The following is an 18,240-nucleotide window of genomic DNA, read 5'->3' as shown; positions in this document are numbered from 1 at the left end:
CTGAACGAGCCACTGCCGCCATCTGGTGGTCACGGGCGGTACTGCACCCCCTGGCCGCACCAGGAGAGGGGAGGTTACAGATGTTTTTTTTCCCCTGATGTTTAATTTAATTATTAAGAGCCTGGGAATTCTTTCCAATCAACACATATCCACTAGTTCAACAGGACCACATCCCTAAACTGACAGCCGGACAGTCATTAGTCAGGAGGAATATTACGCACGTCTTCACAATAAGTGATCTTCATTTCAGGAAGTGTATTACAGTCAGTCATGAACAATAATACACGGGATGCGTGTGATGTGCGCAGTCTCCGTCGGTCCTGAAGATGCCGTTGCTGTAACGGACATCGCAAATTCAGTTCTGGCCGTAAAAAAAAAACGCACGGGGCGCAGAACATTTGTCACACTTGCTGGAAACGCATGCGCGCAGAGGACAGAAACCAGTTCGAGTCAGGTCGCGACAGACGGATGTGATCAAGCCACAAAATCACCTGTAATCTGGCATTCATGGTGACACAGTGAGTAGACGTTTGTTTTGACCACTGTAATCACAGCCGCTTGCGCGTGTCTTTTTTCGGGGAAAACCGAGGCGGATGAATTTCGGGATCCAGTGAAGCAGAAGCACATTTACGTGGATATTCCCGCAAGCAGAAATAATGTTTTTTATTTGATTTATGCTTCATGCATGCAGCGATCTGAAAGGAACGTTTGCAAATAAATATATGCACATCTGCTGCTTTTTGCCTCGAAAGAAAAATCCTGACTGTAAACATATCAGCTTTTCTGATCAAATAATGTCATTAAGTTTCTATAAATGGCTGCAGGCTTTTCGGAGTGATTGCTTCGAATCGACCATCGTGCATGTTTGCGCGCATTTGCGTTTGCGTGCGTGCGACGATGCGACTGATGGATGCTATTGCTGCGGTCCCAGAGTAACGCCTTGTCGCTGTCATTAGGCTACTGCTGCCCCCTCATGAAGAGAAACCGAGGGAGAGATGGGGTGGGGGGTGGGGGTGGGGGGGCGTTTGTTGCTCATCTTAATCTCTATTTGTGATTTGGCTGGACATCTCCAGCTGTTTGCATTGCGATAGCTGCACCTAAACGCACCACGTATTAAAAGTCGACCTCGCACGGCTGACCCCGCGCGTCACGATGACGTAGCGGGCCGTGCATTCCCCAGGACTAGTTTCCCTCCATGTTGTTCAATTCAGAGAATGTAACCACTGTCATTAAAACGACGGCGCTGACCATGTTTTCATTTTTTTTTCCCCATCGACCAGGCCTCGTTCCTTAAAGGTCTTGCAGTAATTCAAATAAAGAACATCATTTTTAATAACTCTCACTGTGGTCCCCGTGTCTCAGTTCATGGGATCCGAGCGGGTGGAGATGCGCAAGAGACAGATGCAGGTTCATCAGGAAGCAGCTGCCAGTGTCCTCCAAGCGCGCCACAGAATGGGAGACACCCCCACCAACGCCTCCAACGCCTGCTGCTTCTGCTGGTGCTGCTGCTGTAGCTGCTCCTGGTAATAATCACAACGATCACCCCCCCCCCCCCCCCCACACACACACACACACACACACACACACACAGCGGGGGCGGGTGGTCTCTCCTCCTGTTTAAGACCAAGCAGTTGCTTTCTAATAGGCCCCATGTCACATGGGGTGTTTACAGTCAAAACGAATCAAACAATTAACAATTCACTTTTACTTTTTAGAGAAGGCTAATCAATTTCTGGCTGTAAAAACTGGAAGAGGCATTTAACATAATGCAATCATAAATACAACAGAAAAAAGTAGGTTTTTGCTCCAGAACTTGTTTCTACGAGTTCATTTCCCGTCAATTCTGCCTTCCCTTCTTCATTTGTGCGTCCAAATGCTTTTTAAAAAGTTACCTGCGGCCTTCTCTCGGAGGGTGGGGGGGGGGGGGGGGGTCACGTTCCTTGGCTTCGCTCGCTTCAGTTGTAGCAGCAGAGGAATAGTTGTCATGGCCTCGTTTGAACGCTGTCCAACGGCCTCGTTCAGAAGCAACGGCTCGATAGATGTGACTTCCTCTTTGCCTCCGTCCTCCCACCCATTCAGCACCAACGCCGCAGCCCACGCCGTCATCGCAAGCAGAACAGGAACACGGGGGTCCTGTGACCCACGCCGGCTCTCATTGGACGGAGGCCTGGAGGAGGGGGGATTGTGGGGGGGGGGGGGGGGGGGGCGTTGAATCTGTTTCGGAGGCGTCGTCAGTTGACTCGCGCTTCGTCTTTGAGTGCAGGCCGCAGCCGCGTTGCATCACTCCAACGGGGGGGGGGGGGAAGGAATGCATTCCCTCTCTGCATCTGTATCGCTTCCATCCGACTGTTGCGCAGCTACCACGTCCCCAGGTGTGTGGGGGGGGGGGGGTCGCGGTGGACTCACACTCACACACACATGAACCAATTAGGTCGACAGCCAGCTGCTACATCGGGTGTTGGGAGCATTTTAATTACGCTCAGGTGATCCCAGAGGGCCGTTTTTACCCTTTACGCAAACGTTCCCAGAGGACCCTTCTGAATCTACTGTACGAGTTCAGTCGTCTCAACACGCAGGGCCTGGACTCTGATGAAATGGGCCCATAGAAACTCGCCGTTGTGTGTAATTAATATGTCGTGGTTTCCGGGGGCCTTTTTTGGGGGGGGCCAGACTGTTCAATCCAAGTCTTCTTCTTCTTCTTCTTCTTCTTCTTCTTCTCCCCGAACTCGCTGGGACGTCGTGCCAAGTTGCAGTCCGAGCAGCCCGGTCGCCAGGGGCAACGCGTCGGACAGGGACGCACGCCCCTGCGCGGGTGTTTTTATGCCCCTCGGCCCAGCAGAAAGCGATAGTTAAGCGACCTTATTGGACGCTGAGTGGTGTAAGTGGGAAATGGGAGGGCAGGTGGCCGGGGGTGGGGGGGGGGGCACACAAAGGTCGCGTCCTTTTTAAACCCAAGAGCAAACGTCGGCCTTACGTTTGTCGCGCTGGTTACGTGACTCGAGGTCGGCACGTTGTTGTTGCACTTTATTTGAACACAAACTATGATCTGGTTTTTCCAACCTCAATCAAGTAGTTTTGTTCTTTAAGAAGATGAAAGTCTGCTGCTGGTGCCACATTGAAAAGACTTCCCCAGTTAATGGAGACATACTCTCTTTGACATGTTTGATTTAGAAATCCAGCCAACCACATTATCTTCAGTCAGAAAGGCGGACATTAAACAGACTCGAGAGTTATTTTAGACGCTCGGCTGCAGCATCAAATATGGATGACGGGCCTCTTTTTTTTTTTTTTTTCTTCTTCTTCCCTTCCAGTTTGACTGTGAGGAGCGAGGACGAGACGATACAGAGGTCCACTCTCGAGCCCAGAACGGACGGAACCACCAATTGCGAAGAAAGGTAACGGCCCAAATGAATTTTTTTTTAAAAAGACAGCGACCCCATCCGTAGTGCCATCAAATCCCAGTGAACCAATGCATCCACCATTCTCTCTATCCCCGAGCCCGAGGCCCACCCTGGAGGACGCGCGCTCCTGGACCATGTCGTTCGAGAGGGTGATGAAGAGCGCAGCGGGCCGCGGCTGCTTCAGGCAGTTCCTGCGGACCGAGTTCAGCGAGGAGAACATGATGTTCTGGATGGCCTGCGAGGAGCTCAAAAAGGAGACCAACAAGACCGTGGTGGAGGAGAAAGTCCGTCAAATATACGAGGACTTCATCTCAATCCTTTCCCCCAAAGAGGTGAGCCGGGTGTCATGGCTGCAATAATTAGAGCCGTTTTTTGAAATCATCTTAATATAAATCGAAACCCAACTTATAATTATTTTCTTCTAACACTGGCTAGATTTCCTCTGTTTTGGAAACCATCCCATGTGGGAGATGTCAAAGACGTATCGATGAATCTGATACATAAAAGTATCAACAACAACAAAAATTCAACATTTTCTATACCTGTTGCAATGTGGTTTCTTTTTCGCCGTACATACATTTATTTTTGCTGTTATATTATGTTAATACAAGCACATTTTGCTGCTGGAACTATAGGCCACCCTCGGTCGTCGTCGTATCCCTCCGCGCGGCGCGCTCACGCCTCTCTCTCTCTCTCGCTCTCTCGCTCCCCCCCCCCCCCGCGCAGGTCAGTCTGGACTCGCGCGTGCGCGAGGTGATAAACCGGAACATGCTGGAGCCGACCTCGCACACCTTCGAGGACGCGCAGCAGCAGATCTACACGCTGATGCAGCGGGACTCGTACCCGCGCTTCATCAACTCCTCCGCGTACGCGGAGCTGATGGAGAGCCTGGAGGAGCCCGCCCCCCCGAGGCCTGCTGTGTAGACACACACACACACACACACACGGGACAATGGACACTAGATAAAAGTGATCTTCATCCAGCTGTAAACTGCTGTTTATTTACCCTCGATTAGCTTACCGAAACACTTGGAGCAAACAAGAAGACGAAGAAGACATATCTATATTTTTATATAATCCCTAGCGCTGTACAATGTACTTTTCTACCTTGTTTAATGAGGGAGAGCACCGCGTCTGTGAGCACTGCATTTGTATTTAGGTATTTGGGAGCCTTGATGCATATCCAGTTCTTGTAGGTTTTATTTATTGGTAACTTAAGAAGAAGGAAAGTGCCTTGGAATAAGATCTAGTACACTAGCACCGTGGGTCCGACACCGTGTCGGTGCTCTCAGCTCTTCTCAAAGATACAACTCGATGAGCTGATGCCCACAAATCGATCTAGTCTGTGTATCAATACTGTGATAATAGTCCTAATATATCTGATTCTAAGAAAACGTGGGAACACCGAACACACGACTGTGACCACGAATATATTTGTGTATATGAAAATAAATTTGTGTGAAATAGTTATTTAAGTTCCCACAAATTAAATAAAGCACATTCGTATGTTGTTTTTGCTTCTGTGTTTTCAACACATGGTACTATATAAATCAATTTATGTACATACATTGCAGCAATACAATTTGTTTTTGTCTGAAAATTAATTATTTTAAGATTTTGCAAATGAAGGCTACAAAAAAAAAAATTCAATCCCTTTGAAATAATTGATTCTTTTGAGTCCAACGGAAGCTCACCGACATGTCTTGCAGTTGTTCTTTTGTGTTCTAAACACGCCAAAATGTAATATTTACATTAATTCAAAAGCTCCAGTATTCCGTGGCATCGAGAGGGACGATGCCGACTGCAAAGCACGGCGGAGCCTTATTCATTAGTTACTATACTGCTAACCTCCCTAAATCTTACATACTGAAACTTTAAAAAGAACAAATATCACCTGATACCTATTTCAGAAGCAACAAATGTTAGTTATTTTAAAATTAAAAGCACTCAAATAATAACTTGAATTATGGGCTAAATAAAGTATAAAAAGGCATTAAACCACAGGCCATTTATTATGAGATAGTATAGGTATTAAACTATAAAGTATAGCCCTAGTTATATATGTTCCTTGCAAGAAATGGCTCGTCTCAGCGGCAGCGTTACAGTCAAGCAGCTAACGGGACTCTAACACTGGTTGTGCGCGTGGCTCCAGGTCAGGATGCAACACTGTTTATCATTATTCTGCTCCAGGTTTCAAATGAAGCCCCAGTCCCGTCTGGCGTAATAAATAGCAGCGTGGATTTATTGTCAGTAAGCCGTCGCTTCCTCGAGTCCACAGGAGGGGGGGGGGACCGAGCCCAACAGGAGCCCCGCCGGCTCCGCGCGGCCGTTCTGCCGCCGCCCCGAGTTCATTCGCTGCTGATGGGAGGAAGATGCTTCTCTATGAATCGTTTCACATCCACCATTTCCTGCCCGGGTACAACAACAAAAACAAAATGAGGCACAGGGGACGCAGGGCGGAACTCGATCTGCACACACACACACACACACACACACACACACACAAGCGTGCGACTTGACCCGCGCTGACCTCTGGACAGGCGCTGTGAGGAAGACCCCGATACGACTTGAAGGTGACGTTGGCCGGGTCGATGAGGCTTTTCATCTTCTCCGCTGTCTGGTTGCCAAACATGAAGGGCACCAGGGGGTCGGCGTCTCCGTGGCATTGCAGGACATGCATGTCCTTGTTAACACTGTTGGCAGATGCCTGGTGGGGGGGGGGGGGGCGGGGGGAGATTAAGAAGAGATTATCTTCATATGATAGATTAGGATTTACCTATGGGGTATTCCTTCACTGTAATTCAGTTAATGGTTAAAAGATGTGTATGAAAAATTTGAACTTCCATCTTTTCCTGAAACTTCTGTTAATTTCTGTTAATTTGAGACAGAAAGTTATTTTGGTGTACCTGAGGGAAGGAGTTGCGGAGAGGAAGCCAGCAGCTCAGAGCGACGACTCCAGCAAGCTTCTGCTGAGTAGTCAGAGCCGTGTAGAGAGACAACGCTCCGCCCTGGCAAAGACAAAACACACACTTTAAAAATGAATTCAGAGATGCACATCCACAGAAACAAAAAGCATGGACGAATTGGCTTCATTAAGAAACAGATCAGAGATAAAACGAACACGTTTTTTTTCCTCCAAAAGTAAAAGGTGTTTATTATTTCACTGGCTGCCTACAACTCAACTCCCACATATCAACTAAAGGTTTGTATAGAACCACACGTACCTGTGAAAATCCACCCAGGAGAATTCTGTGTGACGGTATTCCATTTTTCACTTCTTGGTCTATCAATGCTTTAACTGGAGAAATGAAAAGAAAAAATTACAGAAAATTCACAAGCTCTTCATGCAACTCACACAAAATTGGCAGCAGACCTCTAAAATGTGTGAAAATAAAATAAAAAAAAAAGGACGTACGGTTCTCTGAGGCTCTTTTAATACCGGCCTCGTCTTCATTTGCATCGGGGCTCAACCCATGGATATCAAACCTTCACGCAATGATAAGCAAGCGATAAATATTGTGTTCGTGATCGCCTCAGTCTCCCAAAATAGGTTTAAACACTGCGACACTTACCAAGAAGGCATCGACATTCTCATGTTGAGAGAAACAGGCATGGTGGGACTGCAGGCAATGAAGAAAACAAAAACCTTCAATGGGATATACCATATAATGCCTTGAAAGCAGGTGCTTTCTGACCTGTGCACACCCTCCTGTGTAAAGTTAAGAGTTGTTGTGAGTACTTACGCGTGTGGACAGATGTATTTCACGTGTGGTAACCTGATGCCTGCGAAACCTTCTGCCCAGCCATGTCTGTCGGATTGGACAAAAAGATTTAACCCATTCAAACAAGAGAATAGGCAACAATAAATGTAGCACCAAAGAAGAAGGTTTAAAAAAAAAAAAAAAAAAAGTCTTCATGTAACTTACCCGGTATCACCAAGGCCATGCAGAAATATCACCTGTATAAATCACACAGGTGAAAAATCGGTTATCTGTTTTTATTTAACTTAGCTTAGTGGTTGTTTTGGGGGGGGGGGGGGGGGTCCGTGCGCTGAACTCACCGCCGCGGTGGCCTTCCGGGCAGCAGGCACGATGGCAGGTAAAGGCACTGACATGTTGTTACCGCACATACAGCGCCGGGGCAGCTGGTGGGGACAAGTTAGCTCCTGTTAGCTAGAAACCGCTAACCCCCCCTCCTGTCAATCCGCGGTCGACTCCGGCCGTCAACGTAGCGAAACGGTTAGAAGACGAACGTCGAGCTGGAGTGGAGGAGGACGAACCGCCGTCTCGTTTCACCTCTGGCGGTTGTGAATTCCTTTGTAGAAGTTGAATTTTGTTGGAAATAATACACCCCCGGATAACACCATTCGTCACCTGGAATGACACGGTTTGAAGTCCCGCCCCTCGCCGACATGATTGGCTGTCAAAAGACGTTTTTGACATATGCAAAGTACAGATTGGTTAGTTGACGTGTCAATAAACGCTACTTTAATAATGGCTGAATTGCAAAGCTCGTTTCGACACTTATGAAATAGAGACAATACCCTTATCAAACAACACAACCATTTAATTACAAAGTAGTTTTTAGATAAACATTTAACGTATTGGCTAGTGATCTTTGACAACGGTTTTAAAATCCACATGTTTTCATTTGTCTTATTTAACGAGTAAACGTTAAAAATGTGTCACATTACATTTGCTTTGCTCATAACAATACTAGTATTTAATAACAACCACCAAGGATGCGTCACACCTCACATGTTTACTGTACATTTTGACGGTCGTGCTTTTATTTTGAAGATGGAGGTAAGAAGAACTACTTCCGCTCACCTCGGTCACGTGACCTACATGTCCTTGGTTTCGCAGTCTTTGACATGTGAGAGGAGAAAACATGTCTTTCCCCAAAAAAACCACAAGTAAAGCGCTAAGTGTTTTGCAGAATCTCCCCCGGATAAGTTTAGCGAACTTGCGGCCTGAACCGGGAGCCAAAAAGCCGGTAAGTTTTAACGTAGCAACACCCACGCTGACATAGCTAAAGCTAGTTAGCACGCTATGTTAGCCAGTGGAGACGAATGCTAACATTGAGTCTTGTGTTTATGGCAGGACACGCTAGCGAGCTTGTGAATGTCATTGTAATTTGCAGGAGACGCGGCGGGGCAGGGGACAGCATGGTGGCAACAGAAGCGGCCGAGGACACAAGGGAGAGCGACAGAGAGGCACCCGGCCTCGGCTGGGATTTGTAGGGGGTCAGACTCCGTTTTATCTCGCAATCCCTAAATATGGCTACAATGAGGGACACAGGTAAACCCAACATGTCACCGTGTCCTCCACCTTTTGAAACTAACCTTTGTGTACATTTTTTAAAAGTGACAACAATCGGCACAATGCAATTAATTGAAAATGCAAAAAAGCCTTTTTGATACACTTAAATTGGAAGAATATTTCAGCCAAAGACACATTGTTCCTTCCCCGGATCTTTTATTTCTCCTTTTTTGCTATTGCTTGTTCAATAATTGAGCTGTCGTGGTTTTAGCACAGGTGGGTTTTTTGCATTGTATTTTTGTTAATGTTTGTCTGATTGTGTCGTTCACACATGATTCCACGTAATTAAGCACAATGTTGGTGCGCTCTTCCCTCCTCAGTCGACGGCCACAGTACCAGCCTCTGTCGTTGAAACGCCTGCAGTACCTCATCGATCTGGGACGAGTCGACCCGACCCACCCGGTAGACCTGACCCAGCTGGTCAACGCCAGAGGAGTGACAGTCCAGCCTCTGAAGAGGGACTATGGAGTCCAGCTCGTTGATGAGGTATTCTTAAACCACACTGTTGACTTAAGGATGTTTTCATCCACAGCAGCAAAGATTTGTTCATTACACGTTAGAGACAAATACAACATGGCACTCACAAACATACCGTATTTTCTATATATCAGCAGCGGGGTTTATTACAGCTGTAAAGATCTAGCTTGGATAGTTTCTAGAACACTGTAAGAAAAATACCTTTTGGCTGTCAGTAAATTAAAGAAATGGGAAGGGAAATAACTAAAATAGAGAATCAACAGGATGCAGAGGATCAGGTCGCACTGAGGCTCTTTGCTCTTCTTGTGCCAGTAGGTGGCACCACATAACAATGTTGTCATGTCATCACAGGTCAAGATAATGTTGTTGTTGTTGTTTTTTTTTACTTCTGCCAGTTCCTCCTTTCATCTGCATTCTCTGTTCAAGGGTGCCGACATTTTTTCTGCAAAAATCAACATCGAGGTTCAGAGAGCTTCCGAAGGAGCTGTAGCTGCTATTGAGAGGAACGGAGGGGTCATCACCACCAGTTTCTATGATCCCATTAGCCTGGGTAACTAATGACTGATCAGTCTTGTGCCCTCACTGACGTTGTATTGTTCGTCTTATCAAAGATAATACATTCAATCTCTTTTTTTCTTTTTCTTTTTTCCCCTGCAGGGATTCTCATCAAGCCCGTCCCGTTCTTCCTACGTGGGCAGCCCATTCCAAAGCGAATGTTACCTGGGGAGGACTTGGTCCGGTATTACACAGACGCTGAAAGCCGGGGTTACTTGGCCGACCCCGAGAAAATCCAGCAGGCCCGGCTGGCCCTGGCACTGAAGTATGGATATACTTTGCCTGACATATCAAAGGATGAACTTTACCACATGCTCTCCATGAGGAAGGATGTTCGACAGATCTTCTTTGGCCTCGCTCCAGGATGGGTCGTTAGCATGCCAGAGAAGAAGATCCTGAAACCAACGGATGAGAAACTGCTGAAATATTACGGGTCATAGGTGTGAGGAAATAAATGTTTATTTACAGTAGCTCATGGCAAACCTCTAAAAATACAGATGTCGGGATGTTCAAAGTCGTGGACATGTTTCCATTTTATATTAAAATATGGAAAAACGGGTTATTAAACATTATTGTGAACTACATTGAAAGTGTTTTTTTTAATTTATTTGTAGTCATTTGAGTTGCTTTGCGTTCGAGTTGCTGTCGTCTGACGTGTCAAAGCACAACCGGCCCGTGCGCTGTGATGGAAGGAACGTGAACTGTAACAGGTGAGGGGGAAATAAGGAAAATAAGATAACTCAAAGAATGAAAACAGGAAACAGATGCCTGGTGATGTGTGTTACTTGTGAAATGGGTTGCCTAGGCTGTAATAGGGGGGGTTTTAAATTAGTCATAGGCAGCTGTATCCTGGTCTGGACGTTCAAAAGATCCCTCTCCATCCTCTTGGAGCACAATCACAGGCAAACACATACATACAGCTTTGCCCCTGTTATGCCTCAGACATAAAAGTGCATTGGAAAAAAAATGTTTATGCTTTGATAAGTTATGGAAACTACTTTGACTTAATCTGGATTTCACTGAGTCTACAAATGAGGTTCAGAGTGCTGAGATTTAGAAATAAAAACTAAGGAATCTAGAGCAGAATCTCTTTAAGATTTTGAAATATTTCAATCAACGCTTTGTGGCACTTAACACTCGTGCACCAGAAAATACACTGAGAGGTTTTGGCCGTGTGATTGTTCTCTTGTGTCCGAACTCTCCATTACGATAATGTTTATTTTTTTGAAGTGAAAATGGCACACTCGCTATAAATAACTTGGTATTTTACGCAGATATTGTCTTAAGCTACGCTGCCATGAAGTTTATGTTGGTTTAAAAACACTTTATCAAAGGAAGCATATGTTTGTGATTGTGTGTGTGTGTGTGCGTGTGTGTGTGTGTGTGTGTGTGTGTGTGTGTGTGTGTGTGTGTGTGTGTGTGTGTGTGTACGAGAGAGACTGCAAGACCACAAGCATTGTGTTCCTACTCTAAGTCCCCTCTGCCATGTTAGTTACTGGTAGATAGGTATTAATTACTGTAAGAATACAAATAAAGTATGCACAATATGATGCAACAAAGGGAGTTAAATCTAATTCATTTCATTAAGTTTCTAAAGTAAGAAGAAGGAAGCACTTTAGGCTTATTCGTACGTGTCAAAGTGTTACCATAGAAGACAAAGGTTACACTTTGATGACTTTGCTTGTGTTTCCCCCCCGAGTGTTTTTCCTGAATCTCAAGTATCCAATAAACTACACAAGTAGTGGATACGTACACAGCCGGGCCCTGCCAGGAAAACCAGCCCAAATCCTAACAGCATAATACTTTAAATAAATCTGGCCACAGGAAAGAAACAGCACAATCATTGTTTATGGCAGAACTACAGCGCTTATCTTCAAAGCAGCAGATCCTTTTGAATTTGTGTCGAGCCTCAGACGCGCAAAAGAGAGAAAAAGGGAGCGAGCAACAACATCAGGTCTGCGAACGTGTGGCTGCAGAGGGTTTGCTTAAAGGGGAAGAAGAAATCCAATCACGGCCTTTTCTCCATCAATTACACGGAAAAACGGCTCGGACCCTTTCACTTCATTTGAGGGGGGGGGGGGGGGGGTGGGGGGTCTCTGCTCCAAATAATCTAATGTCTGAGTCTAACCAGTTCACACTATTTAATTAAACATTCAAGCATTGGAGCCGAGCAGACCAGATTGTTTTGGTTATCTGCTGCCGCGAATGAGCCGTTTAAGACAGACACAGATATCACGGTGTCTCACAGGTCTCTCGGGTCTAGTTCCAGTTAATAAATAGGGCTAATTACAGCTAAATGCAGCCGTCTTCCCTGCGTCTGCAGAGGAGAGACGCGTTGGGCCTGCGTCGGTGTGGAGTCAAGGTCAGATCGCCACGGATACCGTCTGGGATCCACAAACGTGGAGGTAAACACGCGGCGTAAACATGCAACAAACAGCAAAGCCACCAAACATCAAAAGCTCAGCTGCACAATAAAATGAGTGGAGGGCTCATTCAATTCATCAGATAAGATTCTTATCAGTACAATACAATTCCTAATTTACAAAGAAAGGCACTTCTTTTTTTTCTTTTTTTTTTTTGCATGAGTGGAGCTTTGCCTCGTTAGCCGGTCTGGATGATCAACAAATGCAATACGATTAGAGACCATTGTGACTGCAGTGGAGAGGCAGACTAAGGAGCTGATGGAGGTTCTTTTGAATGAATCAGAATTCTGATCCGGTGTTTCAGCAGTAAGTAATTTATCGACTAAGTAATGATGATCATTTTGTGGTCATGACTGTCCCTTCTTTAAGCTTTCTGATTGAAAGGATTAACATTTATACAGTACGAAACACAACATTTACAAAGATGTGAACCTAATCCTCACACTTTGAGACACTGGAAATGGTAAATATTGATCAGTGGTCAATAAACTAATCATTTAAACCCTTAAATGATGGATAAATCCTCAGTGCTCTTCTGGCTTTGCACGCTGCACATTCACCACCCGGTAGCTCCGAGTCGGTGTTTGAAGTCTGGCTGAGTCGGGCCGGTTATCTCTGCCCAGAGGTGGGGGCATCATTGTGTTCTGCTAATGAGACTACATTAAGCCTGTCTACACCGAGGAAGGGGGGGGGGGGGGGGGGTGGTGCATGTAATCCTCTCAGCTGGCCTGACATGTAGGCCGGGCAGGGCGCTGTTTACACGGGGAGTGTGGAGGTTAGCACTCAGGACCCCAGCCCTTAGTCCGCTGTCGAATCTGCTCAAACACCTGATTAAGAGGGGGGGGGGCACACACACACACACACACACACACACCCCACTGCATAGAATGGTGTCTGAGTCTTGACAGTGTATCTTGATGCTGGCCTGCTGTGCCCATACAATTCGACACAATGCAACACGGTCCCTCGCTGCGAAGATCATGTTCATTTCCCCCCCCCCCCCCCCCCCCCCCACCCAATCACACCTCGCGGCTATGAAACAATGCACTGTAAGGAAAGTCGGTGGGATGGCACTGAGGACAGTGAGGAATACAGTGCTTCGTTAGCAGAGGTCGAGACACGGGCCTCCTGCCTCGCTTTCTTCTAGTCATTCCTTGCATGGAGTCCTTCAGGTCAGCAAATCCTTCAAATGTCCATGAAAAGAGGAGATTTAAGAGCGCAGGAGCCATTCATTCATTCATTCACAAAAAAAAGGATAAAGTCCGCACCGAGGAAATGTGTCCTTTTCGTGTGCAGGTCACATCAGACCAAGGAAGTACATCCGAACGCAGCCAGTATCCAGCCCCCCAGCATCACGCAGAGAATCAGAGCTCCGAAAAATCCTGCTAAAACCGTCCCGTTCTCCCGGAAGGTCTTCAGCCGCCTGCTTGGCCGTCACTGATCCAAAGTGAGGACGGGGAGGAGTGTCCCATATATAAGTTCTGTCCAATACAATGACACATTGTGATCAGAAAGACACTGAGAACAATCCCTATTCACAAAGCATTGAGTCCATTCTGCTTGTTTGGCTCTGAGACAATGCGATGATGCCCTACTGTCACCTTATAGATTAGGCTTCATCAACAGGGACAGAATGAAGGAAGAGGCACAGGTTTTGCTTTTCTTTAAAAAAAGGGTGAATTACGGATGGACTGAACTGTTTTTGAGTTTCCAACAGGTCGTATTGCCATTAAATCAAAATTGAATAAGTTCCCAAAACATACAATACTGAAGGTGTTAAATATTTGAGGAGGAAAGGAGGTTTCATCATATTTCAGGGAGGAGAAAAACACAGTTTTACCCAAATCCTCTTTTTGTAACATTTTATCGCTCTATTTAAATTCAGACTTTGATACAATTTCGAATTTACATTTTCCCTTTTCTGCTACATGTTGATGTTTGCATAACGTTGGCCTTTCTTCACTCTCACCCCCCTAATTATTCCCCCCAGTTTCATAGAAAACATTCAACTTATTAAAAAAAGGCTTGATGTGCAAAACCTTTTAACTGGTGTCACAAGAGATTAATCAGGATCAGTTATGAGTGGGTAAAGGGTCCACGGCTTAATTTAGTGTATTATGGTGTTTTTTGGGGGGGGCATCAAGCCTTTTGAAGTTGATTGACGTTCATGTGAACCTCGTGACGTCACATCAATCAGGATGTACAGTTTTGATTACCCTCATTTAGGTATAAAAACGAGTTTTTTTTAAAGTCCTCGGGCAACAAAATGTGCCCCAATTCACTGAACTGCCGGCTGATGGTTTAGTGGCGTTGAATCCACATGTCAAGCAAAAAACGTTTACTGGTTTTAAGACGACTCCATTCTCAAAGAAGCTCAGCCGAAACCAACGTTATTGTATTCACGCTGAGTCGTTCAAGCTAATTGATTAAATCCATTAGTGCTTTTCACAGCGAGTTGGAGCGTGCGTCCCGTTCGACCCCGCGGATGTGGATTCAACCCCCGGCTGTGACTGTGAGGAAAACGAGCGTCCCCCTCTCCCTCCGCCCCCACCCACAGCCGCCCACCACACACTTGGTTCGTTCAAATTCACAATTCTGTTTAAAAATACTTTTAAATCTCCATTCCTAAGATCCATATAAGGTAAATTTAAAAAAAAATGTGATCTTTCTGTTAATCCGTTTTTATTAAATGTTTTAAGTCCAGATGTCAAAGGGAGAAGAGGAGCACAGATGTCTTTTGTCACTTCTGTTATTGAAGTCTGCTGATCATGTCTATTGATTAGGACATCAAACCCCGTTCGGCCTGATTTAATGCTTAAAAGTCAAATATCTTACTCCTAAACAAAAAATCCCCACCATTGTTAAGCTCGTCATTTTTTTACAGCAAACCCAAAGCCTGATTTTCCTTGTGTATCAACCCTTCTGCACTGAACCATAATACACAGTATTTACCATTTAAAGAGGCCGCATAAGTGACTCGTCTGCTGGGACAAAGCGTTGCAGGTGCTGCGTCGCTGTGGCACCGTGTATTGCAGGTTCCACGCCCTGCAGTCACAATCATGAAGACTATTGTGTGTGTGTAACGTCAGTCGCCTCCTCTCAAAAGCACATATTCATCGAATCCACGCGGAGGAAGCGAACACCTGTAATAGCATCCTTTTATATAAAATGACAGGATCACACGCCTTAGTTAACATTAATGGGGAATACACATAATTATCATTAACTTTTGTGCATTTTGTATATGTATTAAAAAAGGTCTGCTTTTATGTATGCCAAATGATCATTTGGGATTATTTTTAAATTTGTTTCGATTCTCTGCTCACTCCATTTCATTCACTCCAGTTTTTTTTTTTTTACCCGCTATTCATTTAAATGTATTAAATATCAGAGACTGAACGCAGCCGATGTCCTACGTGAACTCATCGCACCCCTCGGCACACACCTATCAGTTTTTGTGTCGAGCAAATATTTGCCAGCGGTAATCGTGTAATAAACACTCCTTGATCATGTTTGTTTCATTCCTGTAAAATGTGCTTTGATAGAGACAGTGGATGGCCGATAAGAGCTGAGAGCCACGATGTAATTAGTAACCAGCCTCCTGCCTCCTGGACACTTTGATGTTCACCCATCAATACTCTGCTGCCATTCAGGGCCCATTGATTGCATTCCATTCATCGCCGATAGGCAAATGTGTCATTTGATTTTCTCTAATATGCTTCCAATAAGTGAATCAAGGAGCTGGTCTATTTTTTTAATGTATTAAAACCTAAGACCTGCACGTCAGCCACATTTACGCGCAGATGTATATGAGCAGTTATATAAATATATCCAAATAAATTATTTCTAATTAAAGGAGCTTAATAGATCCAAATGCCGTGTTTTACAGACAAATACAAATGCATTTAACTCAGAAAGAGGGGAACAATGTGTCTGATTTTCTTTATTGCGGCTCTTTGAGATTAATCCAAGCGCTACGTGGTGCTCTTTTGTCATATGAAAGACAAATAGAGTTTTATCCCGGACTTTTCCATCTTAAGTTTCGTGGGGTGGTTGATTGGGGGGCGTCGGATGGGCCTATCACCGACCCGACAAAAAAGAAAAAATCACCTGGAATTCACACCTTAAATCCACTCCTCCGCGCCTCCCCCATTGGCGGAGCCCCCCGCATATATCCGTCACGGTGCATCACCAGGACGATGACAGCGAGTCACAACGTCATCGCCCTCCCTTAGACATGCATTTCGGCCGCGACCCCGCCGCCGCCTTCCAGCTCTGCGCAAACAGCGTCGCGTTCGCGGCCGAAGAGTCGGCCTCCGCGGAGGCGGACCGGACGAGCGAGGTGCGCTCCCCGAGTTCGGGGCCCTCCAGCCCGCTGTCGGTGAACTCGGACTCCAGCTGCGCCAGCCCGGAGGCCAAGTCCGTGTCGTCGGCGCAGCAGAGGGTCAGGAGGCCCCTGAACGCCTTCATCATCTGGACCAAAGAGGAGCGCAGGCGGCTGGCGCAGCTCAACCCAGACCTGGAGAACACGGATCTGAGCAAAATACTCGGTAAGAAATCGATTAACAGCTTGAGTATATACAAGATGGAAATACTAAAGTGTTTCTTCTTGAGCATAGTAGAAATGTTTAATGCCATGAGGGGGGGGGGGGGGGCAGAAGAGCTCTTGATTTCCATTTCACATTCAAGCTATTGTTTTGATAAACAAACATGCAGATCTCTGACCCCACTGTGTTCCCCCGCAGGAAAAACATGGAAGGCCATGTCGCTGGTGGAGAAGCGTCCATACATGCAGGAAGCAGAGCGCCTGAGGGTCCAGCACACCATCGACTACCCCAACTACAAGTACCGGCCCCGCCGGAGGCGGCAGCTGAAGAAGGGCTCCAGGCCTCAGGCCGCAGAGGCCCCCCGCGCCTCGCCGTGCGGCCCCGGCTACCCGGCGCCCTTCAACCTCGCCTACCTGCTCCAGAGCCAGCAGCAGTGCTACCCGAGCGCCGCCGCCTTTGCCGGTTCCCCGGCCGACTTCGCCGCCCCCCCCCCCGCGCGGCTTCCCGAACAATCCAGACTTCCTGGAGCCGCTGGCGGCAGCTTCGGCGTCGCCGGACGTGTCTTTGAACACGCCGGCGGCGTACCCGGGCCCCCCGGCCTACCCCGCGCAGCCCCAGCTGTATTTCGGAGACCAGCGAGGCTTCTGCAGGCCCGCGGGGCCCCACGTGGACCAGGGGGAGTCCAGCAGGGCCCGCGGGGGCCCGCAGGGACCCGCCGGGCCCTCCTTTGAGTTCTACCTGGCACAGGTTCAGCTGGACATGCTGTACGATCTGGACCGCAGCGAGTTTGAACAGTACCTGGGGCCCGGCCCCCACCGGCCCGAGTCGGTGGACCCCGGCTGCTACCAGAGCGGCCACAGAGAGGGACGCTCCGTCTCGTGAGAGTACTGAAGCGCGGTGTATTTATTTATTTTATGTCAGCGGGTCATTTGACGGTGACTGCTGAAGGTGTACATGGTGCGTTGTTACGTTGACAACGTTAAATGACTGTACTGTACTGTCTTGCAATGTGATTCTAATAAATAAATAACAGTTAAACACACAGCGTACATGTCTTCAGTGGTATTTCTGAAAATAAGATAACGGTAAGATTCACTGACTTAAACAACGCATTATAGTTGTATATCAAAAGCAACTGTTGGCATTGTTTGTATCACTTTGAGTTTAGTTTAGACTTTTGTTCTCATTAAATGGATCAATGATGCATTATCACTTTCAGGTAAACGTTAGTCCTATCATGACATCATCCTTTATCTCTGCATTTGTTTATCTTTGTGTCGCTGACATCGTCAATTCTCAAACGGATGTTAATTTTCTATTTGGCTAATAAGAGTATTTGTATATTTCAGCAGTAACGTAAACCCCTAAAAAAACTACATTTTGCATTTATAAACATCATATAACCATGAACTACAACAACCATGAAGTAGTTCTCAGCAGATGAGTGTTCATCAATGTATTATTACATCTCCCTCTTAAATGGTTTATAGATAGAAGTTATATTTGTTGACAACAA

General features: G+C 46.3%; 4 protein-coding genes across 4 annotated transcripts; 3 read left to right on the top strand and 1 right to left on the bottom strand.

Moving 5' to 3' along the window:
* Positions 1–288: 288 nt before the first annotated feature.
* On the top strand, positions 289–4,330 carry LOC119198692 (regulator of G-protein signaling 20). Its single transcript, XM_037456125.2, has 5 exons — positions 289–518; positions 1,363–1,523; positions 3,312–3,395; positions 3,499–3,733; positions 4,128–4,330. The coding sequence occupies exons 2-5, from the start codon at positions 1,366–1,368 to the stop codon at positions 4,323–4,325; spliced, it is 675 nt and encodes a 224-aa protein (XP_037312022.1). The 5' UTR covers positions 289–518; positions 1,363–1,365; the 3' UTR covers positions 4,326–4,330.
* A 1,062-nt stretch (positions 4,331–5,392) lies between these two features.
* On the bottom strand, positions 5,393–8,075 carry lypla1 (lysophospholipase 1). Its single transcript, XM_037456124.2, has 9 exons — positions 7,462–8,075; positions 7,328–7,359; positions 7,145–7,210; positions 6,974–7,021; positions 6,817–6,887; positions 6,626–6,699; positions 6,308–6,409; positions 5,932–6,108; positions 5,393–5,809 (listed from the first exon to the last, which is right to left on the bottom strand). The coding sequence occupies exons 1-9, from the start codon at positions 7,528–7,530 to the stop codon at positions 5,750–5,752; spliced, it is 699 nt and encodes a 232-aa protein (XP_037312021.2). The 5' UTR covers positions 7,531–8,075; the 3' UTR covers positions 5,393–5,749.
* A 110-nt stretch (positions 8,076–8,185) lies between these two features.
* Positions 8,186–10,338, top strand: mrpl15 (mitochondrial ribosomal protein L15). The gene is made up of 5 exons (XM_037456123.2): positions 8,186–8,396; positions 8,544–8,701; positions 9,043–9,208; positions 9,626–9,749; positions 9,857–10,338. The coding sequence occupies exons 1-5, from the start codon at positions 8,292–8,294 to the stop codon at positions 10,192–10,194; spliced, it is 891 nt and encodes a 296-aa protein (XP_037312020.1). The 5' UTR covers positions 8,186–8,291; the 3' UTR covers positions 10,195–10,338.
* Positions 10,339–16,414: 6,076 nt separating this feature from the next.
* On the top strand, positions 16,415–17,606 carry sox32 (SRY-box transcription factor 32). Its single transcript, XM_037456361.2, is given in 3 exon segments — positions 16,415–16,727; positions 16,923–17,209; positions 17,211–17,606. Coding segments are annotated over 3 exon segments (996 nt in total).
* Positions 17,607–18,240: the final 634 nt, after the last annotated feature.

The sequence above is a fragment of the Pungitius pungitius genome, chromosome 19 (assembly GCF_949316345.1).
Source record: "Pungitius pungitius chromosome 19, fPunPun2.1, whole genome shotgun sequence".
Lineage (NCBI taxonomy): Eukaryota > Metazoa > Chordata > Actinopteri > Perciformes > Gasterosteidae > Pungitius > Pungitius pungitius.
The sequence above is the reverse complement of the archived record's forward strand: the minus strand, read 5'-3'. Positions and strand labels throughout refer to the sequence as shown.

Bases quoted from the DNA above. Each gene is read 5' to 3' on its own strand.
- LOC119198692 (XM_037456125.2), top strand. From the start codon at position 1,366: ATGGGATCCGAGCGGGTGGAGATGCGCAAGAGACAGATGCAGGTTCAT. The intron at 1,524-3,311 runs GTAATAATCACA...CTTCCCTTCCAG, and splicing joins TGCTGCTGTAGCTGCTCCTG to TTTGACTGTGAGGAGCGAGG. The intron at 3,396-3,498 runs GTAACGGCCCAA...TCTATCCCCGAG, and splicing joins ACCACCAATTGCGAAGAAAG to CCCGAGGCCCACCCTGGAGG.
- lypla1 (XM_037456124.2), bottom strand. From the start codon at position 7,530: ATGTGCGGTAACAACATGTCAGTGCCTTTACCTGCCATCGTGCCTGCT. The intron at 6,700-6,816 runs GTACGTCCTTTT...TCATTTCTCCAG, and splicing joins TAAAAGAGCCTCAGAGAACC to TTAAAGCATTGATAGACCAA. The intron at 5,810-5,931 runs GTCAGCGCGGGT...GTACCCGGGCAG, and splicing joins CTCACAGCGCCTGTCCAGAG to GAAATGGTGGATGTGAAACG.
- mrpl15 (XM_037456123.2), top strand. From the start codon at position 8,292: ATGTCTTTCCCCAAAAAAACCACAAGTAAAGCGCTAAGTGTTTTGCAG. The intron at 8,397-8,543 runs GTAAGTTTTAAC...TGTAATTTGCAG, and splicing joins AACCGGGAGCCAAAAAGCCG to GAGACGCGGCGGGGCAGGGG. The intron at 9,209-9,625 runs GTATTCTTAAAC...TCTCTGTTCAAG, and splicing joins GAGTCCAGCTCGTTGATGAG to GGTGCCGACATTTTTTCTGC.